Source organism: Maniola jurtina, chromosome 24 (genome assembly GCF_905333055.1).
Source record: "Maniola jurtina chromosome 24, ilManJurt1.1, whole genome shotgun sequence".
In the NCBI taxonomy this organism is placed as follows: Eukaryota; Metazoa; Arthropoda; class Insecta; order Lepidoptera; family Nymphalidae; genus Maniola; species Maniola jurtina.
Window position 1 is genome coordinate 1,829,604 of NC_060052.1, and position 27,142 is coordinate 1,856,745.

Consider the following 27,142-nt stretch of genomic DNA (forward strand, 5'->3'; position numbering starts at 1 on the left):
AAAACCGGCCAAGTGCGAGTCGGACTCGCGCACCGAGGGTTCCGCACTCGGGTATTGTTTTCGACATTTTGCACGATAAATCAAAAACTATTATCCATAAAAATGAGTAAAAATCTGTTTTAGAGTGTACGGGTTAAGCCCTTTCATAATGATACTTTGAAAACTGAAACACATTTTAATTTTGATTGTGATGTAACCATAATTATTTCAGTTTTCAGATTTTTTCCTTTATTTGTGCTAAAAGACCTATCTTCCTGCCAAATTTCATGATTCAGACAGACTGACAGACAGACAGACAACAAAGTGATCCTATAAGGGTTCCGTTTTTCCCTTTGTACGGAACCTTAAAGAAAACGAAAAAAATGTTTATTTTAGAAATTAGATCGCGTAGGTACGTCCTTTTAACTTGCCTGTTAACTGGCACTATGTACTCAAGCCATTTCCAGCCATATTACTACGCAAATGACAAAAGTAATTTATTTACCTCAGGCAAAAACAAGTTCCGAAGTTAGCGAGGAACTGTCATAACCATTTGGATGAAAGTTCGGAATTAATTGTAGCTGCCATCTTAGTTTGTAACGCTGAAGATAAAATTTCGTTTTTTGTACTTACTTAAATTAAAATTATTGTTGGGTTGAGATTTTATGTTGATTAATGGCGCAAGAAATTATTTTATTCACGGAATTTTAAACAAGGTAGCAATGGTATTAAAGGGGGGGGGGGGGGGGTTTTTAAGAATCCCAACGTCCTGGGTAAGACATCGGGTTATGTAAGATTTTCACCTACTAAGAAAAGATTCCGACGAATTGAGAACCTTCTCCTTTTTTCGAAGTCGGTTAAAAACCACCTCGGTGGCCACCCTAATATCAAATAACGCGCCCAAAATCAATTTACGTTACCGAAAATCAAGTTACTTCAAAAAACAGCTCGGCAATCGCAAGTCCAGCGTACCTACTTGTATTAGTAGAGGTCAATGATAGCAAGACATCAACATTTCGGCACAATCGGCAAATAAGCTCTTTACATTAATACATTAACAACAAAACGCCAATGCAAACATAATTTTAGAAATTGAAATCGAAACATCGCTTTTGGTTATTGTCTGACTGAATTATTTCGTTTATATTAACGCAGTGTATTGAGTCAATTTCAGTTGAATGGTGAATCATACGGTACATTGTATTGGTGTGAAATTATTTCAGATTTGCTTGCCGTAATAATATTATGTGAAATTAATTTACATAGATAAACTAATGATTATAAAGTGTACTATATATTCTTTCCTCTGGCTGTATATTGTACACTAGCTGTGCCCGCGACTTCGTTCGCGTGGAATAGTGACTTTTCGCGCTTTATATAGCCACGGCGCTCAGGCGCGAGGCGCCGTGATTCTTTAAATTGACATAACTTTTTTATTTATGAACCGATTGACATGAAATAAACACTAAATCCTAAGTGAAGCTTACTACAATATATTAGTGAAAACCGTATATAAATCGAATAAGCCGTTTCTGAGATTAGCGTGCACAAACACACAGACAAACAGACAAACAGACAAACAGACAAACAGACAAACAGACAAACAGACAAACAGACAAACAGACAAACAGACAAAAAAAAATTAATTACAATTTCGGGTTCGGCATCGATATAATAACAACCCCTGCTACTTTTTTTTTATATATTTCCATTGTACAGACACCACTTTTCTACAATTTTATTATATGTATAGATAAGTGGACTGTGTATAAGTGTCGCTGATTCAAATCCGGATCGAAGGACTTTCTGGCTGTAATAGGCACTGCGCTGGTAAGTTTTTCCGTGGATTTATCCTTGATAATAACCTTTTTTATTGTATATCAAATCTTTGAAAAGAGCAACCGCCGAGTTTCTTGCTGGTTCTTCTCGGTAGGAAAGGCATTCCGAACCAGTGGTAGATGCTTTTGACGATTCAAAAGAACTTGTAAAAGTCTAATTGAATAAAAATATTTTGAATTTGAATTTAAGGTTCCGTACCTCAAAATGAGAAAGGAAACCTTACAGGATCACTTTGTTTTCTATCTGTCTGTCTGTCGTGTCTGTCAAGGGTAGGTACTTCTTAACCTAACCTAACCTATACTTTCCATTGACCTAGAATCAGTGAATTTGGCAGGTAGGTCTTATAGTACAAGTACAGGAATTTAGGAAAAAACAGAAAATGAGGGGGATGATCTCATAGCTGTAAGCTTGGCCCATATTAATTATCTATAAAACATAGTTGGCGCCACTCAAATCATAACATCATATTAGAAGGCGTCATTGATTGGCTGAAGTTGTTCAACATCTGATCGATAAACGTACTGTATATAAAATTCTTATAGTTTTTAGTTGATGAATTGTAGCATAATAAAGGATAATATTTGTAATCAATATATAAGATGAAAACATCTTTATTACTTAGATGATTTGTGAAACGAGCTTGATGATTTGTATATTAGTCACTAAGTTTATTCATTGTACAATTTGGATTGGCCGATAACGATAAGATAAAAAGGGGAGTGGCTAATAAACGTGGAGAGGTTACCTGTAAGAGTGGTTTTAAAACGACGACATTCAAAAATATACTAACGTAAGAGGAACAACATTTATTTGACACAAATGTAAAAGTTAATAAATTTAAATATGAAATAAAAGTGTAATAATTTATCATAAAGATTGTGTTTGTGATTTCGTCAGACCTTACCCAAAAGGTCAGAAGTGGGATATCAAGAAAATATAATATTTTCTTGTCACGCTCACGACTCAGAGAAACAAGTGGAAATATACAGAGGAACGAGAAAGAAGTGGAGGTCTAGTAGACCACAGACATTTTGGAGCACAAGGCCAATATTTGGGCCTCAATATATCAAAGTACCTAGTCATGGCATCAAAGGATTTCTGGATAAACGGGTAGGATCTTTCCATGATTTTATTTTTATTGATACCTATTAATGGTAATTTTTTTTTATTTGTGTGGGTTTTCGTTTTGTTTGTTCTACATTTAGTTATCATTTTGTTAGAAAGCTTTGCTCCGAGTTGGAATGGAAATTATATAACGTTATGATACCTAGAATTACCCACATGATTATAATTCATCTTGTATATTGGTTATACAAATGCGATCGACCTTCAAATTGTGGTTTAAATAACATTGAGGTATTTAGAAGGCTTATTTTACAATGAAAAATGAAAAATGTTTATTTACAAAATACAGTCTTGTACAATTTTCCTGTGTCTGTGTGGTGGTACCCGCACTAGGTTATCCTGTATCGTGGGTACAATGGAATAGATAGTGAACATAGTGTTAAACAATATAAAAAGTGTGGTTTACTTAATGATGGGCGTTATTGTTACTTTTAAATAGTTTTCAGGATGTATCTACTATGTCCTGCCGGGGTTTTATTTCTCATTAAATGATTTCACAGGTGAATATCTCACGGAACGTGGTATTTCAATCTTCACACTTGTAATCGTGTGCCGAATTAGTTTGGTTAAGAGTTACGATAGGGATTTATTTTCACATAGTGGTTTTGTTTTACGGAAGGTAGGTTCTGGATTTAGGTTCAATCGTTTGCTGCACTCATTGTATAGATAGATGTTTTCCTTTTTCTAGCACACAGTGACGCGATATTATCACACAGCACTCATTGGGCATCTTGAATGTTGTTTTGTGAAATTATTATTTTTTGTAAACCGCTTTGGGATAAGGTAGAAAAAGTTACATGAAATAGCTTTTCGTTTTACGCCTGCCAGTGAAATAATCCGTCTCTACTTGTAATGGTTACTAAGTGATTGGGGATATAAAATGTTAATTGATAAAAATGAAGGTGATCCGTTGTAATAAAGTAATAGTGACCAGGGTTAATAAATTGAGCATTTTGAGAAATATAAATCCTAAAATGGGTGTAAAAGTAGGTTTATCTTATCTGGTTATTCTTTAACTAAATTTAAAATTATGGTAGGTAGGTAGTCAGATAGTTTTAAAATACGGGGTGCATAAATAAGTGTTTTTTTTTTTACAAAAGTGAGGAGAAATGTTTTCATTTATCTATTTTTACCACTTGAAACGCGTAATGTTTGAGTTTCAAACATAACTTTGCTGATAACAGCTCACCATGAACAACCCATGGCCGGCCCACTACTGAGCAACAAGTGTCTCCTCACAGAATGAGAAGGGTTTAGGCCGTAGTCTACCACGCTAGATAACAGCTAATTTACTTTTAATACTGGCACAATAATTTGAGTACTACGAGTAGCAGGTAGGTATAGTATATGGGCAGCGGGGTTTTTTTTTTTTTTGTTTACCTGTATTCACGCAATTAACTGTGTACTGCCGCATTTAAATGCAATATGATTTTGTTTTTATTGGATTAACATCGCTTGGCGGGTTAAATTCCTGGCAAATGTTCTATTAAAATTAGAGTAAGTTTTTTTTTAATGGTAATATACCTACAGTACTGCCCTTAGGGCAGGGCGCGATTATAAGTACCTACTACCAAAATACTATTTTCTTTGTTGTACGAAAGAAATTTTAGGCAAATATCTTTGCACTACGCTCGCGTTTGTGGCATGACATTATCCCAGAAATATATTTAAAAAAAAATTTCACGCTCGCTTGACTCGCTTCGCGATAGTTCAGTTTCGATATGCATTTAGTTAACGAAACTCTCAGGAAACCACGTTTGTTGTGCTCTCGAAATTGATCAGTCTGTTTGATAAAATCGAAATGCGGTGCCTTATAAATTTCGCTTAGGAGCGCCGGTAGTATCTCATGATAATATGAATAGTGATCATAATTTTTTTTTTAGGCTGATTAAGCATTGAAGGTTTTTCGGCTGGTCTGGCATTTCGCCTGATTTTATGTTTTTGCTTATTTAGCGCGTTCAGGAAAGCTTTGACAACGTTTTATAACATGAGTATATATATATTTTTTTTGTTTTAGTTACCGAAACAGAAAAAAAAAAGCACTAAAGATGTGGGACCGAGGGATAAATCTAGTGTGATTTTTGGTTGGATTATGAAGTTGTAGTTAGGGTATTTAAAATAGAAAGATTTCAATTGTAGGAAATGATGTAAAACATGTTGAGGATAAGTTGTGTAATAAAGTCGATAATTCACTTGTTGGATGTCACGCGATCTCATTGCGAGGAGGAATCTTTTTCTTGTCTCTGTTTTTATAAATACGGTGTTCTGACGGGTTTTTTATTTACGTCTCGGATTATTGAATACTTTCGGTGTTTGATTGGACGGTTAGAGGTTGCAAAAGCAATCGCCCTCTAATTAAAACATTTATTTAGGCATTAGTTCAATTTGGATTAAATCTCGCGAAAAGCCACGGTGGCTGTCTCTCGCGCGTCTTGGAAAGACATTCCTAATGCCTGTTTTTCTGAGGGAGGGATGCATTATCAAGTGAGATGAGCTGCAATGTTTGCGGCTGACTATTTTGGAAAATTTGCAATCGTGGCAAGTGGAGTAAAGTTTGACTAAGCTATTTAATGAACAAAGTATATAATGGATTTGGTGAATGGTTATATTATATAACATTTTGATAAATGGATGAATTTGAAGAGTGTATGTATGTGGTTGATGCACATTTGTTTCATATTTTTACTTAAGTTATAAAGTATTACATTTGGTGAGTAGTTATTTATATTTGGTAGGGTAGGTTTGATAAACAGGTAGTTATCTTGATTAATAAGTGAGTTATCATTTTATAAATGCGTACTTTAATGTTTGATGAACTGGTATACTTGATAAATGTGCATATTTTCATACTTCAAAGACAAGTTGTACCTATTAGTTTCTTCAAGCTTTTAGTTGCTGATAATTATATTAACATTCTTTAGAGCGCATGTCCTATGGACGAAATCGTTTATACATACTTTCACTGTTTGAAATGTTACAATCATAAAGATATAGTTATGACTAGAGGGGGTCATAGCTTGTTGCCGCTCTTGTACATCCATGTGTCAACTAGGTATTGTTATCTCAGTATATTTCAGGGAACCTCCGTTCGGGTGAAAGCGATAGCTGTTGGATAAATGCTTGTTGGGTTATCAGAAGACCGTGTAGTCTTCGATGAGGTTACTTGTAAATATTATAGCGAAATAGTAAGTTTAAAAATAGAATGAGGCTAAACTAAAAAAATGAGACAAAGATAAAAATAATAACTTAAAGCATTGAAACAGCATAAAGTGAAATAGTAACTTACAAACTATACATACATATTTACGAATTATGTAGATAGATATAGTATTACTGGATTATGTATATCAAATAAGAATACTGTCAGCTCATGTTTTGTTTTCGGCGTGGTAATTTTACGCTTAAAACTCATAAGAGATATCATGAGGTTCGCTTTCTGTAAAAGTTATTAGCTTTAACAGTTAATTGATTTATTACATTATTTATTTATTATACACTCAACAAGTAAAAGTATTTTGTTTTGACAAAATCCAAAGAAGTACCTATTGGATTAATAAGGCAAGGTACGAAGCATTGGCTGGATTTTACAACATTTAAAGTTTCCTGTTCATTTTTATCATTGAGTTAATTTGAGGCGGAAGGATCCTCTGGAAAAGTTTTAAGATTAAGTTATTAGTAAGAAAGTATATTTTGATTAGGTTAGTTTAAAATGTACAGCCGGTAATTTAAAAAAAATATATATATTTAATTTTACATAATAGGTGAAGCTGGTTGATGCACCAAAAATCGAATTATCATAGGAATTTAATTAAGCTAACATTTTTATTTATTATCAACTTCAAATATACAGTAGCAAACTGATTAGTTGGAATACATGCAGTGATTGGAATATTTAAGTTCCGATAGAAGAATCTATATCGTGGCTTGTTCCTTTATGGACAAGAATATTTTTTTTTGACTCGTGGGACCACTTACACAAAATATCAACGTTCGGTTTGGAGGTCTTCCATGGCTATTCCTACAGTTCCATGAGGTATTGAAGAGGTTAACACTTTGTCGCTCATCACATCAACCAGCACGGCATTTGGGTATGATGGATGGATGTAGATAGGTACACATTTGATGGGGGGGGGGGTTTAGTGGTTTGTATCAATAGGAACCAGGGGTTGAATGAGGAAGGCTGAGGACAGTACGTGTGGTGCTTACTAGGGAAGGTTTATGTTCAACAGTGACCTTATGATGATGACGATGTAGATGACGATGATGATGATGATGGACGTACGAGGACGAATCTTTTACGAAACGAATAAAGGAAAATCGAACAGATGCGGGTCATTACGGTTAACATATAAAATAATGTATAAGGTACCTACTTTCTTCTAATCTTTATGATCGATCAGCTTGTGATAGAGATCTTGATGTCGTAGAGAATAGAGATGTATCGAACGGAATATTTATTTCATTTTTTTTCCTGCTATTATGTTGATATCGCTTTTCTCTATGAAAAGGAATTAATGATAAACTAATAGGTATCATTCGGCGGCGAGTCGCGACTGTGTCGTTCCCAGGGTCGAATTTGGTAGTTCTGCTTATGTTACTCGAAACGACAAAGTACGCCATATGGTGCATATTATGGCTAAAATAAAATATATAAGTATCATGTGAAATTATAAATCAAAGATTCTTTTTGCATATAGATATTATATGGTTAAGAGGCACAAGTGACGCAACTACTGTACCCTGGCGTTTGTTTAACATTGTCCATTAGTACTTCAGAATGTGGATTTTGCTAGGAAAAAAAAAAAAAAAAAAAAAACAATAGGTAATTGTAAGAAATATGGGAAGCGTAATCTGCATTAAAAGAAAAAGTTTGAATTGGAAGCAACCAGGCATAGGATTTTCATACATCCGTAATCACGTTCCTTTCAACTCTCTAACTATCACGGTTCACGATACGCCGTTCACGGTTCAGGCCGTGACGCACGTGCAGACGGACAGACGGACGGAGAGCAGAGGTTTAGAAAATAGGGTCTCGTAGGCACCCTTCGAGGGGTACGGAACTGGAGAAAACTAAATTATAATAATGATAATAGGTTTTCTAGGTTACCAAGTAAAATTACTTCTCTTAGGTCGGATTGTATTATGATGGATGCTTATGAAACAAAATTAAATGAACGGTCTACTCAAAGTGTTTTATGTTTGCAGGATCCAAGGATGTTGGAAATGAATAAATGAGGAAAAGAAAGACCCAAAACTAGGTATGGGTCAGGGACACAAAGTCCCAAGGAAGGAAAGCCCCGAGGTTACGGGCTATGGACAAAAAGTCCTATAGGAGGAAGGAGGTAGACCCTAGGATAAGGGTCATTAAAAATTTGGATCTGGAGGGAAAGAACCCTAGGATAAGGGTCATTAAAAATTTGGATCTGGAGGGAAATAAGGACAATCACATATGTATCCCGGTAGAAGAGAGACGCGCCAAGGCTCGGAATCCGCGATTTTCCAATAAGAAGGGAAGAAGAAAATATGTGCGTAAAACTATTGCGTTGAAAGTGTATGAAAATGTTTTGTGATTTAAATCGAGAACTGGCGGCGATTAACTTTAAGTTTAGAGAGTTTATTTTATCAAAAGGACAAGAAGTTCACTTACACATATTCATATTAAGAATCGCTCCCGATTCTAAATATAAATATAGAAGAAAACATAATCTTTAAAGGTATGGTGACTATACAATAATATAAAAAGTCAAAACACGTTATATTCGTTAACAAACTATACCTACATCTAGCTAAGATATCTATGGTGTTTGACACTGTTTGATTAAACTTTAAACTTTGTAAAAGATTTTTCCTCCAGTATGAGTTTCGGCAAGTACATTATGTAGTAGAGCTAGGTAGTTTACATACCATAATTAGTCCTAGCTTTATGTAATTGTAGCATAATAGGTATGTTCGTTTTGTGTACCATATTTATGAGATTTAGCTTTAAAGTGATGCGTGTATGTACGGACTTTAATAGTATTTTCCTAACAAATAGACATATTTTGAATTTGTATAATTGACTTATATAATATAGTTCATCAGTTTTCTTATATAATTCTTTAGTGGGAAGGAGAGTCTAGTTGGAACAGAACTTTTAACAATTTATTTTGAGATACTTGAAACCCTTTAAAGTAGTTTTTAGTAATTAGTTTTACATGCTCATCCCCAAATCTCTATTGAGTGTTCCTGTAAAATATTGGCTTGTGAGTTATAATTGATGCTTCGGACTTTATGCATATACCTACCTTCTTTGATTAAATTGAGGCCTCCTTTAGTTGCTACTGGTCTCGCAATTTTTGATATCTTTATGATTTTTGAAAAATTATTTATAAATTTAGAGTGTCTGCATCTTTTTATTTTAATATTAGCGGAAGAGAACAGAAAAATGAATTTTAGATTAAAGGCTAAATTTGAGTGCTACTGTAGACTGGCAGGTAAAGTTGCGAGGGTAAATAGTTTGGAATTGAATTGAGTTTATCTGCTATTTTCTAATTATATCGGATGGAAAGGGGTGCTGCGAGTGCTCTAAAATTAAGTTGCAATCATAATCAATACCAATGTATCAATAAAACTGTATATTCCTTCTAGTTAAGTTAGCAAGAATATTAATTTAATTAATTACTATCTTAATTTTTTTTTGTTGAACTAAGTCTTTGTCATTTTGGTTGTGAAGTTTACATGTTACTTAAGTTTTAATTTTTTTTTAAAAGCGATGAGACTCGCTTAAAACAGGATGGCCGAGCTGTAAGCTTGGCCCATATTAATTATCTATAAAACATAGTTGGCGCCACTCAAATCATAACATCATATTAGAAGGCGTCATTGATTGGCTGAAGTTGTTCAACATCTGATCGATAAACGTACTGTATATAAAATTCTTATAGTTTTTAGTTGATGAATTGTAGCATAATAAAGGATAATATTTGTAATCAATATATAAGATGAAAACATCTTTATTACTTAGATGATTTGTGAAACGAGCTTGATGATTTGTATATTAGTCACTAAGTTTATTCATTGTACAATTTGGATTGGCCGATAACGATAAGATAAAAAGGGGAGTGGCTAATAAACGTGGAGAGGTTACCTGTAAGAGTGGTTTTAAAACGACGACATTCAAAAATATACTAACGTAAGAGGAACAACATTTATTTGACACAAATGTAAAAGTTAATAAATTTAAATATGAAATAAAAGTGTAATAATTTATCATAAAGATTGTGTTTGTGATTTCGTCAGACCTTACCCAAAATAACCAAGTTTTTTTGGCTCTCGCTTTTCATGTTTAGGAGGTAGGTACTTACCTAGCATTTTTTTTAAATTTAAATTGCGTCAAATATCTAGCGTTAGATAATTTCTTCTTTTCAAGATAACAGCTCTTTCAGTTTATTTTTAAAAAAGCCGTGACATACAGACAGACGGACTAACAGACAGGGTGAAACTGTATGGGTTCCTTCTTTTGCTACGGGCCCCCAAAAAATAGAAAGAAATGTCAAAATACATAACGCTATCGTGCGACATTGTACCTACCTATTATTACATAAACACCCACTGGTGCCCAGTTTTGATTTATTGAGATCATGTTCATTTGAGTGGGCCATAAACCATGTTTAATAATGATATACGCGAGTTTTGTTTATGTTTTATGTATTCGATTCTTTAGACTGATTAATAATGGTGTATAAAGTGCTACTGATAACAAAAACGTTTCATGTTACATTTTACCTACTGTTTAAAGTGTTTATTGCTGCATGATTGAGTGTTATTAGTTTTTGCTACTATGCTTTATAATATTACTGGCTGATGCCCGCGACTTCGTCCGCGTGGATTTAGATTTTCAAAAATCCTGTAAGAATCAAAAAATCAAGTCGATTGGTTGCTTAGTTAGGGCGTGAAGGAAGTACAAATAAACAAACACACTTTTGCATTTATAATATTAGAAGGTATGATATTACGGCTAAGAGTATACTTTTTACTAAGCTATATGATGGCAATCGATTTGCTGTTACCCGTTGTTGAGTTCCGTCCTCTATTTCCGAAACTATTCATCAAAATCTTGACAGTACAGCCTTAGTAAGCAAAAAATTGTGAAAATCGTTTTAGATTTGATGGAGTTGTGGCGTAAAATCGATAAAAATTTGATCTCGTGTACCAAGGAATCCCTAATTTTTCGGGATAAAAACTACCCCTATATATTAACCCCGAGTATCATCATATTTCATTTAAATCTGTTCAGTAATTTTATCACGTAGAGAAACTCTAACAAAGGCATAGTAGTATTGTTTTATTAGAAATTGCCATAGTGCATAATAATATACCCAAGCTTAATATAGTTCTACCAATCTCCATTTAACCCAAAAATAACAGCAGATGTTTGGACAGGGAGATTAAACGGTCCACAGTACTCCAAGCGAGACTGATACATAAACTGACGATTCACTTACAATTTAGGGTTGACACCTTAACTCGAACTTAAAAGTGTTTATAACCACTAATGACGTCCCTCAGCTAAAGACAACGTTACTTAATGAACTTTTAGTAGAAAAAAATGTAACATCTACTCTGTCAATTATTATATTGCAACTGACAAGGTATAGCACATGACTTGTAAAAATATTATTTTAATGATATTAGGATGTAGCCACGACATTTAGACATTTTATATTTAATGTGTGAAGCTTAAAAACTTTGATGACACTAATTAGCGCGTCTTGTAAATTATTCACAGAACTTATTTTTAAATTTATGAATTAATCTTGTTCGCTGTCATTTAAAATCCTGTACAAACCAGAAAAAATTATTATTTAACATTTTTCCAAATTATTATTTTAATAATAAGTAACATCCCTGACACCTGACTTGACTTTATAATAATAATAATAATAATTTTTATTTCAGGCAATATAAGTCACAAGACAACCCATAACAAACAAAAAGAAAAAGAAAAAACACAAAATAATATACAGCTTAATGTAGATATACATAGTGTAAACTAATCTAAATAAAGCTGTTGTTGTCGCACCGATGCAGGATTGACCAATTTTTAGAAAAAGGATTACTCAGATCTTCGTTAACAGCACACAAGATGGAGTTAGTACTGTGTCTTAGTCTTTCCCAGAAGGAAGCCGTCCTTGCTCTGAGTATGGCGAAGAAGTCAGGGACCCTCGCCGCAGCAAACATGGCTTTAGCACTGCAGAAACGCGGATGCTTCATTAGGATGCGGAAGGCGTTGTTATATTGTATCCTAAGCGCATTATAGCTGCGCTTGGTAAACTTTGTCCACAGTTGACATGTGTAAAAACATTGACAAAAAGCTTTAAATAACGTCACCTTCACGTCATCGGAGCAACGCGCGAATCTGCGCGCTATCATGTTAGCCCGCACCGAGAGAGCCCTGCGCTCCCTCTCCATATCTTTATCATCCTTTATGTCATTTGTTAGAATATGACCCAGGTATTTAAAGCTCTTAACAACCCGAACTGACGACCCATTCAAAAATACCGGCGGAACGGTCTCCGGACCCTTACCCGCTTTGAAAATGAGCATTTCGGTTTTCGCTACATTGTATTTGAGGCCATGTTCTTTAGCGAACTGGTCACAAATACTGAGCAGTTTTCTAAGCCCGTTTATTGAGGGGCTGATAAGCACCATGTCGTCAGCGTAGCTCAAATTGTTAACGCAGACGTTACCAATATGGCAACCGACTTTGGTACTTCTCAGTCTCCCAATAAGGTCATTGATGTAGAGGTTAAATAGATCCGGAGACGTCAGCCCTCCTTGACGTACGCCACACTCTAGCCTATATTCACTAGAGAGTGCGTCGCCCCATTTTACGTAGTTGGTTTGGTTTTCGTACCAAAATCTCCACAAGTTCATTAATTTTTTCGGTACATGACCATCAAGTTTACGCCATAATATTTTGTAGTTAACGAGGTCAAATGCCCGGCTTAGGTCTAAAAAACATGCATATACTGAAGTATCCCTATTAACATAATAGTTCACAGTATATTTGAGACTTAAAATGGCTGAATCTGTAGAGAGTCCAGCACGAAAACCAAACTGAGCATCGTCAATATTAAAGTTCCCAGTCAGTTCGGGTTGTAAGAGCCTTTCCAGTATTTTTCCGACAATAGTGCCTAACGATATGGGTCTATAGTTGGTAAGATTAGACAGATCGCCGGTTCTATTTTTTACGATGGGGGCTACTATCGTTTTCATGAGGCCCTTTGGTAAGTAGCTGTGCTTTAAGCATAACTTAAATATAATGGACAGGACCCGATAAACTTCATCACTGGCATAGAGCATGTGCTCAATGCTGAGGCCATCGTGTCCCGGAGATTTCCCACGTTTTATACATCTTACAGTTTTCGCAATGTTATCAGGAGTAAAAATATTATTTAGATCGCCAGACGACTTTTGCTGTAAGGTTGTATCGGAGGCAATGGCCTCAGCATTTTGCTCACCACCTACTTCCATGGGTTGGACTTTAAAATGATTAGCAAACATGTCAGCGATTCTGTTCGGGTCCTGTTCATTATTCACCGACACAGGTAGGACATCTTTATGTTGAAGGCTTTTAGTGGCTTTCCAGAATTTTGGAAAGTTCTTTTTATCCCTATTTTCAGCTATTATATCCATCTTTATCATTTCTTCATTTCTTTGGCACCATTTTAATTTGCTTTTAAATACTTTTCTAAATTTTAACATATTTTCATATATAAGTCCATGGTCAGGTTTACCAGCGTCAATCCACCATCTAAAATAAAGTCGAGCTTGTTCATGACTTGATTTTACATGGTAGTTCCAACCAGCGATCTGTCTACCTTTTTGTCCTGCACCGGTGCGAGAACAACTTAAGTCGGCTCCGGCCTGTAAAACACTTATCAGATCATCATACATATTGTCAATAATAAACTTACACTCTAACGTATCACAGTTATCTTTATCACAGCTATCGAAATGACTAGGATAGGTAACTAGTTTTAATTCTCTATAGCAAAATTCTCCGTATTGATTAATCTGGTCGAGATTTCTATTATTCCAGAGAATTCTGCTATTGTTACGGGTATTGCCTATATTACATTCTACTTTTTTTACAATGACGTCAATATTTATATCTATCAGCAGCGGAAAGTGGTCTGACCAGTTTATATCATTGACAACACTTACACCTTTTATTATTCTAAACGCCGCCTCCGTGCCTAAACAGTGGTCGAGCCATCTTCTTGAGCCACTCGATTCACACATAAAAGTATAAGTATTAGAGTTCAACCCTAGTAGATCTACGTCCGCACACACCCAAGACTCGGCCGAACAAAATTCAAAAAGTTCCCGGCCAAAGCGGGCGCAGGGATGCGCGTTAAAATCGCCCAAAGCAAAAACAACTTCTATATTACTGTCACTAACAATAGCATTAAGTTGCGACAGACAGCTCGTAAATTCGATTAAATCATCTACTTTATCACTATCACAAGGCATATAAATACTAAATACTAACATATCACAGTTATGGGTCCTAATTTTAACAGCAATTAATCTATCACTATTGCAATCCACTATTGTGACATCCGGAAAGATTGATCTGCGCCACATTAACGCTAGCCCTCCGTACGGTCTGCCGCGCAACACGCCGACAGAGGTGTCTACCGAAGATTTCGAATAACAGCTAAAATCCTTATCAATTTCATTTACGAAATTGATGTCGTGAGGCAGCAGCCAAGTTTCTTGGAGGGCGATTATGTCGACCTTTTGACACAAGTGCCGCACATGCGGCGCAGACCGTTTTACAGACTTACAATTAAAAGACGCTAAGGTTATGTAATTATTATTTTTAGGCGTACTATCCATTAATTTTATTGTTAGTAGCGGCAGCGCTTTGCGCATTACGATCTCTGAAGCGACGAAACACTAAGCCCTTAGGCCAAAAGTCACTATTCAAGAAGGTACTCAGCTGGCTGCTAGGAACCACTATTTTATAAGAATTAAAATCTACGTCATGATTTTGTTTCAACAATTCAACGCTGTAGCATTCTTGGTTCATGTCTCTAATATGGTTTTTAATGTCGTCGTCAGTCGTACTCTTTTTAGCCCGAGACAAGTAAATGGCACTTTTAGATTCGCTTACTAAAATTCGAGCCGAGTTCTGCAATGTGCCACGCATATTTTTAAGCTTAGTTTTCTTACGAATCACTAACTTAAAATCGTCGTCGACGACGGAGGAGGTAGCAATATTCGCTTCACGAGCGGTCAGTGGAATTTTCGATGCCACGCGATCGTGACCCGAACGGCGCGCTTGCATAAAGTTTGTACTCGCCTGCCGCAGCGGACGTTGCACCATATCACGATAGGTCGGAGTGAACACGGTCTCGATGGAGCTCGCACGGTTGCGTTGTGGTACAAGTACAGGCGACAATGCATCCTTATCAGACGGTGTTGAAATTATTTTCTTCGGTGTCACTCTTGGATCTCGGGATTTCGGGGACGTAATTTGGTCAGGTTTTTTAGTACAAGTCAGAAGCTGAGATATATCCGAGCTGATTTTCGTTTGAAATTGAGTAAATTCAGTTTTCGAGACAGTTCCACTACGAATATTTTGAAGCTCGCTTTTCATGGCACTTAGGTCTTTTAGTAGCCGAGTCACGTCAACATGCTCAAAAGTAACAGGTGGTAGGCGGTTTAAATCCTTTGCAACAAATATTGGTTGCAGCGTCGGGTCTGTTTCTTTTAGTCTCTTAATGACATCCTTAATATTCTTCTTGTTCTTGTCCTCTCCCTTTCTTTGGATATTTCTAGTTATTCCTCCCGTGTTTTCAAAAAGAACGTTTTTGCCGGTTTCAATCTCACCGTCAGAAAAACTAGATACACAAATTTGCACTATGGATAACTCATCGAGACAGTCGATCTTGTTCTGAATGAACGTCATAAATTCATTTATTATAAGATTGCTCGCCATCGCGTATGCGCTTGGACCACACACCACATTACTCGCACAAAAAACGCGCCTGACCACAGAGACAACTAGAAGGCGACTGACGGACGACTTTGATTGCAACTCTATTATAACTCGGACAGACGTGTACAAACGACATTTTAATTATATATATTTACTTTAACTACCTACCTTTTGACTGCTTCGTTGATTTAGTAACTATCTTTTGATGTGTATATTGATTTATTTATTTTTACTTTTTTCCTCTTATTTGTCGTCTATTCCCTTCTTCTTTACTTATGTTTTTTTAATTATTATTATTATATATACATACATTATGTGTATTTTCTTTATTTAACTAGAGGATATAATAAAAATTTAATAAAATGGCCCCTCCATTTTATTTAATTTTTATTATATCCTCTACCCCTAAGGTTGCCTGGAAGAGATTGCTATTTTAAGCAAATATTATTATTATTCTATCTTAACACAATCCGATGCCAATTACCATTTGCCTTATCTTGTAGTTTTAGTGATTTAGTATTTTTCAAACCTGCATTGTATAGCGTGCAAAACTCGGGTCAATGCCTCACCGGTATTGACTTCGAGTGATCTCTTTACGGAACGTTTATTAAACTCTAACGTCAGTCAGGTGTTTTATTTGCAATATATTGTGAACTTTTAAAAAATACCTACAGTATTTTTTTCTAAATTTTCTCCTAGTTTTCTTATGGAATCTTATGATTACTGATCATCATACTATAAGATTTCTTCGTTTTTGCTAGCGTTCTGGTTACACAGTTCATAATATTATGAGTTTATAATATGTAGGTACAGCTAACACTTGAGCGCAGCAAATACAGTTAGGTATTATAAGTTTGTATGGAGCAAGGTGCTACCGCGTTGTCGCGTCGCGTCATGTAGCGCAGTGCAAATGCGTTTGGACCTTTAAGGTGCCCACGCACTTGAACTGAACTGCAACTGAACTGCGCGTCGCGGCAGCGCCCTGTACGATATTCTCTCCAGCCGCAACGCGTGTACCGCGTAGCGCGTCACTGCCGCGCTACGCGTGGGCACTTAAACTGCAGTTCAGTTTGAGTGCGTGGGCACCTTTAGTTTTAAGTTTATCTAATTTCAGTTGTTACCATTACATCATTATCTTACAAATCCGACAAGTGACGATCAAAAAGTGTACAATACAAAACAAACCTACTTTGAATAAATGATTTGACTTTTTTTTTTTAAAAGAATATTAGCCATGTTAAATGACTAATATTCCCCTTTCCTCTCCAACTAAGCGTCAGGCTTGTGCTAGGAGTAGGTACGACAATAGTTCAACGGGCGGGGTTTGAACCGTCGACCTTTCGGTTTTCAGTCCACTCCTTTACCGGTTGAGCTATTGAGGCTCTACTTTGACTCTCAGGTATGCAGATTTCCTCACGGTGTTTTCGTACACCGTTAAAGCAAGTGATATTTAATTGCATTCACCTTTGCTCAAACATTTAATACCTACTTACGTACATTGGGAACGAAAACAAATGTTTAGTTAACTAATGAAATTTGAATCATTTCAACTTGAAAATACGCTTGGAGCGAAATTAATTCCCTTCCCGCAAATTGCGATTGCCTTGAAAAGGTATAATTTATTAAGGATCTTCTTAAATGGTTTCTTTGCTTTATAATTTTTGTGCAAGATCTGGGAACTGATTTCTGTAAATATAAATTTTAACAGACGAATTTGCAATTTTCACAGATTTACAAGTGTAAATTAAAAAATTATAACACCCCCGACAAGTGAAGGTTACAGTAACTAGAAAAAAGCTGGTAACTTTCAAACGGCTGAACCGATTTTCTTGGATGATAGCTAAGAACACTCTCGATCAAGCCACCTTTCAAACAAAAAAAAACTAAATTAAAATCGGATCATTCGTTTAGACGCTACGATGCCACAGACAGATACACAGATATACACGTCAAACTTATAACACCTCTCTTTTTGGGTCGGGGGTTAAAAATATACCTACGTGCGCGTCCTACATAGAGTGAAAATGTCATAATTAGTTATTAGCTATTTATTCCTCAGTTAAACATTTCTTGTTCGATGAAAAACCGATCCTAAATAAAATCACTTAAGAGGGGTCTCTCCGTCACTCGCTCCATACAAACGTAGTTCCAATTTCATTTGAATATTAAGCAACCAAAATCCATGAAATTTTGCACACATATTCTAGAAACTAATATCTATGCCTGTGGTTTTTCAGATTTCCGTTAAAATATTCGGTTTCAAAGTTACGCGGTCTTAAAATTTACATACAAATCTTTGAGCCCCTGTAATTTTAAAACTACATATTAAAAAAAAATCTAAAACACTACAGGCACAGATATTAGTTTCTTGAATATGTCTGCAAAATTTCATGGACTTTGGTTGCTTAATATTCAAATGAAATTGGAACTACGATTGTATGGAGTAAGTGACGGAGAGAGCCCTGTTAAATATTTCTGTCATAAAATTACTTATTAGTTATTTTGGACGAAAATAGAATAGCAGCAGAATAGAATTTCGCGTCAAAAGAATATCATAACAAATGAAAGTCCCTAGGTAATAAAACGTGGAAAATATCGTTAAACGCCGAAAAGTCGAACGAGCCCATAAAGTGACTAGACTTGAACAAAAACTTGTTCCAACTTGAATAATCAAGTTTTATATTCCAAAACCCACCGTTGAGGATTCATTCGGGAACTTTCGATTGTTGGAAGTTTAGGACAAATCGTACCCTGGATAAAATAAAGCAGCCCTACTGAATTTTTAGGATTCCGTACCTCAAAAGGAAAAACGGAACACTTATAGGATCACTTTGTTGTCTGTCTGTCTGTCTGTCTGTCTGTCAAGAAACCTATAAGGGTACTTCCCGTTGACCTCTAGAATCATGAAATTTGGTAGGTAGGTAGTTCTTATAGCACAAGTACAGGAATAAATCTGAAAACCGCGAATTTGTGGTTACATCATTAAAAAAAAAAGTTTTTTAATTTTCAAAATAAGATAATTATTCTCAGTGGGGTATCATATAAAAGAGCTTTACCTGTACATTCTAAAACAGATTCTTATTTATTTTTATGTATTATACTTTTTGATTTATCGTGCAAAATGTTGGAAAAATTAACCGAGTACAGAACCCTCAGTGCGCGAGTCTGACCCACACTTGGCCGGTTTTTTCTTTCTTTTTTAAAGCTAAATAAGAAGGCATGCGCTTGACTGCTACCACACCAAGGACCTTAGGTGATGAATGATGATGCAGCCTATAATACAATAATAATTAATAATTAATTTATTTAATCAGACAATAATGGATCCATTTAGTGTAAGTGACAGTTAATACTTACTAACTATGTAAGTATTTAAACACTAACGAGTTAGTAACAAAATGTGTTAGAACAGTGGACCCAAGTAAAGGAAAAAATCCGAAAATCGTGAATTGTTGGTTACCTCAAAAAAAAAAAAAAAAATTAAAATGTGTGTGAAATTTCAAAGTAAGATAGCCACACCAAGTGAGGTATTATATGAAAGGGCTTTACTTGTACATTGCAAAACAAATTTTTTTATTTTTTTTTAGTTTTTGATTTATCGTGCAAGATGTCGGAAAAATACCCGAGTACGAAACCCGAGCGAGTCTGACTCGTATTTGGCCGGTTTTTTGAGTTTTTTTGAATTTTTAACAAACCAATAAAAATGTGAGTTTACGAATTGTTCAGTATTTAGAAATATTACAACTTTATTATTATAAATGGTTTTGCGTTCTAAACCGAAATGTAATTGCGATTTATAATTAAAGTTAAGGAATGAGGCACTTATCCCTCGGAGTACGGAACCCGAGCGAGTCTGACTCGTATTTGGCCGGTTTTTTGAGTTTTTTTGAGTTTTTAACAAACCAATAAAAATGTTAGTTTACAAATTGTTTGATTTGGAACTTTATTATTATAAACAGTTTTGCGTTCTGAACCGAAATGTAATTACGATTTATAATTAAAGTTAAGGAATGAGGCACTTATCCCTCGTAAAGTGGATGTTACATAAATCCGGCATCCGACCGGACAATCCAATTTAGTGTTGTTTTAATACCTTTTGAACCCTTCGCGATCAAACGAGTTGAGAAACTTGCTTGAGAACCAAATGTAGGTACCTACCCAAAAAACTCTATTATACATACACACATACAAACTTTTAGCCTTTATAATAATTCTAGAGGATGCCCGCGACTTCGTCCGCGTGGATTTAGGTTTAAAGATCCCGTGGCAACTGTTTGATTTTCCGGGATGATAAGTTGCCTATGTCAATTACAGGGACGCAAGCTACCTCGGTACCTTTCATACGAATCGATCGAGCGGATGAGAATTTAGGAATCCCGCGGGAACTGTTTGTTTACCGGGATAAAAAGTAGCCTATCCTTCCCCGGAATGTATCCTTAGAGCCGCGAAAGCAGACAGACAGACAGACAGACAGACAGAAGACAGATAGACAGACAGACAGACACACTTTCGCATTTATAATATTAGTATGGATACGTTAAACAACGAAAAATAAGTCTTTAATCATGAGAAAGCTATCCCCCTAAAATGGTTCTACGCATAGGTACACATAGTTAAACATGAGCACAAAGCCATCCACGCCCCGCCTGGCACCAAGGGCGCGTTATAATAACGATAATCGAACGTTTTGTCATGATTTAATGCCTCACTAAAGGGGTTTATGATTCCCATTTGTCATTCATGTGACTTACAGCTTTGCTTTTAGACTAGAAGGTCATAGCTCATTAGAGCCACCTAACACCAGCCTTATATACATATACCGCTCTAAAGTGCTAAAATGTATAAGGCTGTCTGTAATATCAAATTATTTCAACATATTGCACCTACATTATATTAAATAAATAAATCATTCATTCATTAATTCATTCATTCACCTGACCAGCACTACCCCGTAGTTCGGTTCACTTGTTGTCCACAGATGGTCCACGGGTGAACGCCGCGTTGTCATCAGTGAACCTTGCATAGCCAATGAGTGAACGAGTGGGCATCCGATAGTCAACAAACTTTCGATTAGTAGTAGTAAATAGGTGGTCTGGCACTAGACGAGACTGATCTAGACGAGAGTTTTGGTCGGGCAGCGCGTGGTCCACTCGGAACCCATGCGTTGGCAATGAGCAGTCAGTGAGTGTGACTGCTCATTGCAAGGTGTGGACAGCTTGCGAGCGAGGAAACCTGCTGGCCCGACTGATAGAAAGACTTTATTGCACACAAAAAACACATGTAAAGGAATACAACACAGAAAGAAGAAAAACGGAAAAAACAATTGTGTGCAAAGGCGGCCTTATTGCTTAGAGTAATCTCTACCAGGCAACCTTTCAGGCAGGCAAAATCGACGGAGTTGATGTAGGGAGCCATATTATTATGCTTCTAGTTTCTTGCTGGTTCTTCTCGGTAGGAAAAGCATTCCGAACCAGTGGTACATGTATTTGATGATTCAAAAGTATTTGTAAAATTCTAATTGAATAAAAAATATTTTTAACCAACCAAAAACATTACACCCCTCGTGTTATAAGTTTGACGTGTGTATCTGTGTATCTATCTGTCTGTGGCATCGTAGCTCCTAAACTAATGAACCGATTTTAATTTAGTTTTTTGTTTTGTTTCAAAGGTGGCTTGATCGAGAGTGTTCTTAGCTATAATCCAAGAAAATCGGAAAAGTTATCAGCTCTTTTCTAGTTACCGTAACCTTCACATTTTTAATTTACACTTGTTGTTTATTTATTTGTGTCCATAGAAAATTTGTATAAAAAATAGAAATATATACTAACCGCACGAGACGGGGCGGTGCAGGTCGGGTGCCGAGTGGCTCTAATGAGCTATGACCTTCTCCTGAAAGGTCTGTCTAGGTTATGTAACATGTTCTAAAAGCGCTGCTTCGTTTCGATTAGTTTTTTAGGTACGTGTTATACCTGTGACCTATCTATATACCTACCACTGAAACAAAGACTAATGTTATCTTTTGTATCCCGCTGCGCAGGTGGAATAAATGGAGTTTCCGACATTCCTTCACACAGAAATACAATGTGTGTGGAACTAAAATAACACATTTTACAATTTTCAACGACTGTTCGAACAATGTCGAACCCCAATTACTAAAAGAGTACTTAGGTGCCGATGGATTTAACAAGCCATGGAGTAACAAACTATATACAATGTAGGTATGTATGTACATACTTTATTGCACCATAAAATACAAATGTCAGGTTCCAAAAATACACAAATATATCAGACCACAGTAAAGTCAACAAGTGTTAATTAAAAATTTATAACACCCCCGACAACTGAAGGTTACAGTAACTAGAAGAGAGCTGATAAGTTCCAAACTGCTGAACCGATTTTCTTGGATTATAGCTAAGAACACTCTCGATCAAGCCACCTTCCAAACAAAAAATCTAAATTAAAATCGGTTCATTAGTTTTGGAGCTACGATGCCACAGACAGATACACAGATACACACGTCAAACTTATAACACCCCTCTTTTTGGGTCGGGGATTAAAAGAGGATCATCAAAATTATCATCTCATCACCGTCATTATTCGATTATCAGACGTCCACATTTGAACAAAGGTCTCTTCCCGTTTTCCTTCTGAGGTACGGAACTCTAAATATAGACCTATTTTGTTCTGTAATTTATTTTTCCGCACAGATGAATACTGTAACTCCTCGATGACGCTATGAAATATTATTTCCATCGACAAAATAAGAGAGCCACTCGAAATGTAAGAAAACATTTCTCCATTATTTTATTTACTTTTTTCGTCTCTACTTATTTACCTCGTTTTTCCGTTTACATTTTATTTTATTTCAGGAATGGCATAGGTATTCTTTCCTTTAACAGGGCTCTCCCCGGCACTCGCTTCATACAAACGTAGTTCCAATTTCATTTGAATACTAAGCAACCAAAGTCCATGAAATTTTGCAGACATATTCTAGAAACTAATATCTATGTCTGTGGTTTTCCAGATTTCTGTTAAAATATTCGGTTTCAAAGTTACGCGGTCTTAAAAATTTACATACAAATCTTTAAGCCCCTGTAATTTTAAAACACCATATTTTTGGAAAAATCTAAAACACCACAGATATTAGTTTCTAAAATATGTCTGCAAAATTTCATGGACTTTGGTTGCTTAATATTCAAATTAAATTGGAACTACGTTTGTATGAAGCGAGTGACGGAGAGACCCCTCTTAATAAAAAATATTTTTTCCTTTAAATATTCCTACCTATTGATCAACCTCTACAGTCACTTGGAAGATATTTTTGGGTTGCGTACCCGATCATCATCCGTTTAAATGTTTTTACGTGGTACAGAAACAAGTTGCTTCCCGGGGACGGGCTATTATGGAGAGTCTACTTCTGTCCTGAGAAATCAAAAATTCCCACGGGATTTTTAAAACCTAAATCCACGCGGGCGAAGCTGCGGGCAGCAGCTAGTTTATTAGTATAGAGTATCTAGAGCAATAAGGCCGCCTTTGCACACAATTGTTTTTTCTGTTTTCTTCTTTCTGTGTTGTGTTCCTTTACATGTGTTTTTGTGTGCAATAAAGTGTTCTATCTATCTATCTATCTAGATTTCAAGGAGCTCGCACTGGACTCCAAAACTGTATCCCAATAGATCGAGATCCATTATTATAGCTTTATAAATGGCCATTTTACAAAGAAAATAGTGAAAATCATATTTAACCCCGCATATCTCACAAAGCACCAATTCATTAGATTCGGTCCTGCACCATTTCAATAAATTACACATAACAAGTGTAAATTAAAAATTTATAACACCCCCGACAAGTGAAGGTTACAGTAACTAGAAAAGACCGAAAAGACCTGATAACTTTCAAACGGCTGAACCGATTTTCTTGGACTATTCCGCGCCTACGATCCAAAGTATCTGAGTTTTCCAAAACATCATTTTCAAATAAATAATTATGTATCGAGGCAACGTCCATCTTGACAGCTTGACATTTGTCAATTGACATAATATTATGAACCTAACGGTTATGTAACCTTCTTTTCTACAAGAAAACTAGAAAAGAGCTGATAACTCTTAAACGGCTGCACCAATTTTTTTGGATTATAGCTAAGAACACTCTCGATCAAGCCACCTTTCAATCAAAAAAAAGTAAATTAAAATCGGTTCATTCGTTTAGGCGCTACGATGCCACAGACAGATACACACATACACAGACACACAGATACACACGTCAAACTTATAACACCCCTCTTTTTGGGTCGGGGGTTAAAAATTGATCAAAGTCGATCCTTCAGTGTAAGTAGCTGACATGACTCTTCATAAATGTTAACCCTTTTAAAGTGATAAAGAAGCACTCTCATACATTATATTTTGTGAAGGATTTGGTTATTTGAATCCAGCGATGTTAACTCCAGTGGCAATGTAGTTAGGATGAATTACAAGATAATACCCACGATTTCACCCGCGTGGGTTTAAGTTTTTAAAAATCTAGCACATGAGGTACAGAACCCAAAAAGACTAGATAAAATAACAAGTGTAAATTAAAAATTTATAACACCCCCGACAAGTGAAGGTTACAGTAACTAGAAAAGAGCTGATAACTTTCAAACGGCTGAACCGATTTTCTTCGATTATAGCTAAGAACACTCTAGATCAAGCCACCTTTAAAACAAAAAAAAAATTAAAATCGGTTCATTAGTTTAGGAGCTACAGTACCACAGACAGATACTCAGATACACACGTCAAACTTACGAGTATAAGCACCGCTCTTTTTGGGTCGGGGGTTAAAAATTAAAATTAAAATCATTTATTCAAACCTTCTTAGGTACTATTTATTGTACATCTTTTGTTTGTCAGATTTGTTAGATATGAAAGATTATAATTACTTAAACTTAAAACTAAAGCTACGGGGGATCCAACGCGCCCAAGTCTGAGAAGAGGCCATAAAAAACTCAGCCCGGTGTTGTGTTTTTTTTTGTATCACCACTGTATACAATCACTTATACTTAGGTATTAAAAGTATAAAGCTATTTGGCAACTCATTCCCAAACTTTCGTATCATCTATACTTCTATACTAATAAATAAAATTGGAGTGTCTGTCTGTAATTTCGAAATTACTACCTCATATTAAGCTCATATGGTTATTTAAACGATACCAACACTGAATCACACGTTTTTAAAAATTTTGTCTGTCTGTCTGTCTGTCTGTCTGTCTGTCTGTCTGTCTGTCTGTCTGTCTGTCTGTCTGTTTGAAAAGGCTAATCTTTGGAACGGTTGAACCGATTTTGACGGGATTTTCACAGACAAGTAGAGGATTGACCAGGGTGTAACATAGGCTACTTTTTTACCCGACTTTCAAAAAGGGAGTTGTGTTTTTCTACCTATGTACACCGAAATCTCCGAGATTTCTGAACCGATTTGCGTCATTTCTTTTTTAATCGATAGAGGAACTTTGCGACATTGTTTCATAAAAAATTTGGAGTCCAACTCCTCAATTCTGATGCTGCAGGGGACCTGACCAATCCACGCGGGCGAAGCTGCGGGCATCAGCTAGTTTAAAATATAATCCGTTACATTCTAATAGGATTTTTCTCTCAGTTTACGTTGAATGAAAACTTTGAACTTATTGGGAGAGAATAAATAATTGAAATTCTGTTAGAAAATCATTATTATCAACCAAGGGTGTTAATTATCGTAAGTATACCGGACAGCTGATGTTTTGGTAACAGAATAATGGGCTGTCAATGGGTCGTTGCCAATGAAGGGACTGACGGACTGACGCTTATTGGAAAGGTTCCTATTACACTGGTGATTGATGGCCGCACGAGGATGTAGGCTTACGAGGAAACTTTCGTAATTAAATCGCTTGGTATTTGCGGTTTTTAGGGTTCCGTATCTAAAAAGGAAAAACCGGCCAAGTGCGAGTCAGACTCGCGCACTGAGGGTTCCGTACTTGGGTATTTTTTCCAACATTTTGCACGATAAATTAAAAATTATTATACATAAAAATAAATAAAAATCTGTTTTAGAATGTACAAGTAAAGCCCTTTCATATGATACCCCACTTGGTATAGTTATCTTACTTTGAAAATTTAAACACATTTTTTTTTTACTTTTGTACTTGTGCTATAAGACCTACCTACCTACCAAATTTCATGATTCTAGGTCAACGGGAAGTACCCTATAGGTTTCTTGAAGACAGACAGACAACAAAGTTATCCTATAAGGGTTCCGTTTTTCCATTTGAGGTACGGAACCCTACAAACGGAACCCTTATTGGATTACTTTGTAGTCTGTCTGTCCGTCCGTTCGTCCGTCCGGTGTGTTTGTCAAGAAAACCTATAGGGTACTTCCCGTTGACCTAGAATCCTGAAATTTGGCAGGAAGGTAGGCCTTATAGCACAAGTAAAGGAATAAATCCGAAAACCGTGAATTTGCGGTTACGTCACAGAAAAAAAGTAAAATGTGTTTCAATTTTCAGGAGCATAGTTTCAAGTACCTAGGAGCCTTATGTAGTGCTAACTGAAGCAGGCAAGTAAGTGAAGTTAACAAGACAGGTTAACGCTTCTTCCGGAATACTTCGGCTGTAATTGCCTATTTCGTCGTAACTCGTAACGAACGGCAAACCGCTTTCGTAGAGGGTTGATTAATATGAATGAACATTTTGTGTTTGATAGGTATTGCTATTACAATTCTTGATCAACGAGGAAATATATGTACTCATGTATCCTTAGTATAAGACTAGGCGACCCGCTCGGCTTCGTTCGAGTGAAAGTTTGGAAAACCGCGCGGTAGGTTCATATTTTGAAATACCGAATACCAATTTTTATTGATACATAAAAAGTAAGTACATACTAAGTAAGTTGAGCCAATTCGCAATAGATAGATAGAAACTCTTTTTGCACACAAAAACACATGTAAAGGATAACAACACAGTAGGTAAGAAGAAAATAGAAAAAAACAATTGTGTGCAAAGGCGGCCCTATTGCTTGGAGCAGTAGGTATAGCCTATACTCTTTTCATTCTGAGAGGAGACTTTGCCCGTAGTGGGCCATGGCATGATGAATGAGTTGAAAATAGACGGACTTTTCCTCCTAACTTTTCCTCGAAATTTCATCTCCTATTTAATCCTATTAGAATGAGGTAGAATTTCCAAAAACCTTTTCATAGTGTCTA

At 35.9% G+C, this 27,142-nt stretch overlaps 2 protein-coding genes and 1 long non-coding RNA gene across 3 annotated transcripts in view; 1 reads left to right on the forward strand and 2 right to left on the reverse strand.

Moving 5' to 3' along the window:
- The window catches only part of LOC123877640 (5-hydroxytryptamine receptor 1-like), a 129,391-nt gene that overhangs the window by 83,291 nt on the left and 18,958 nt on the right, over positions 1–27,142 (forward strand). The gene's annotated exons all lie outside the window — the stretch shown is intronic.
- Positions 900–8,964, reverse strand: LOC123877666. The gene is made up of 3 exons (XR_006798641.1): positions 8,952–8,964; positions 5,503–5,506; positions 900–954 (listed from the first exon to the last, which is right to left on the reverse strand). It is a non-coding gene; the product is annotated as an uncharacterized LOC123877666 (long non-coding RNA).
- LOC123877506 lies at positions 14,822–15,934 on the reverse strand. The gene has a single exon (XM_045924310.1). The coding sequence runs from the start codon at positions 15,932–15,934 to the stop codon at positions 14,822–14,824; it is 1,113 nt and encodes a 370-aa protein (XP_045780266.1).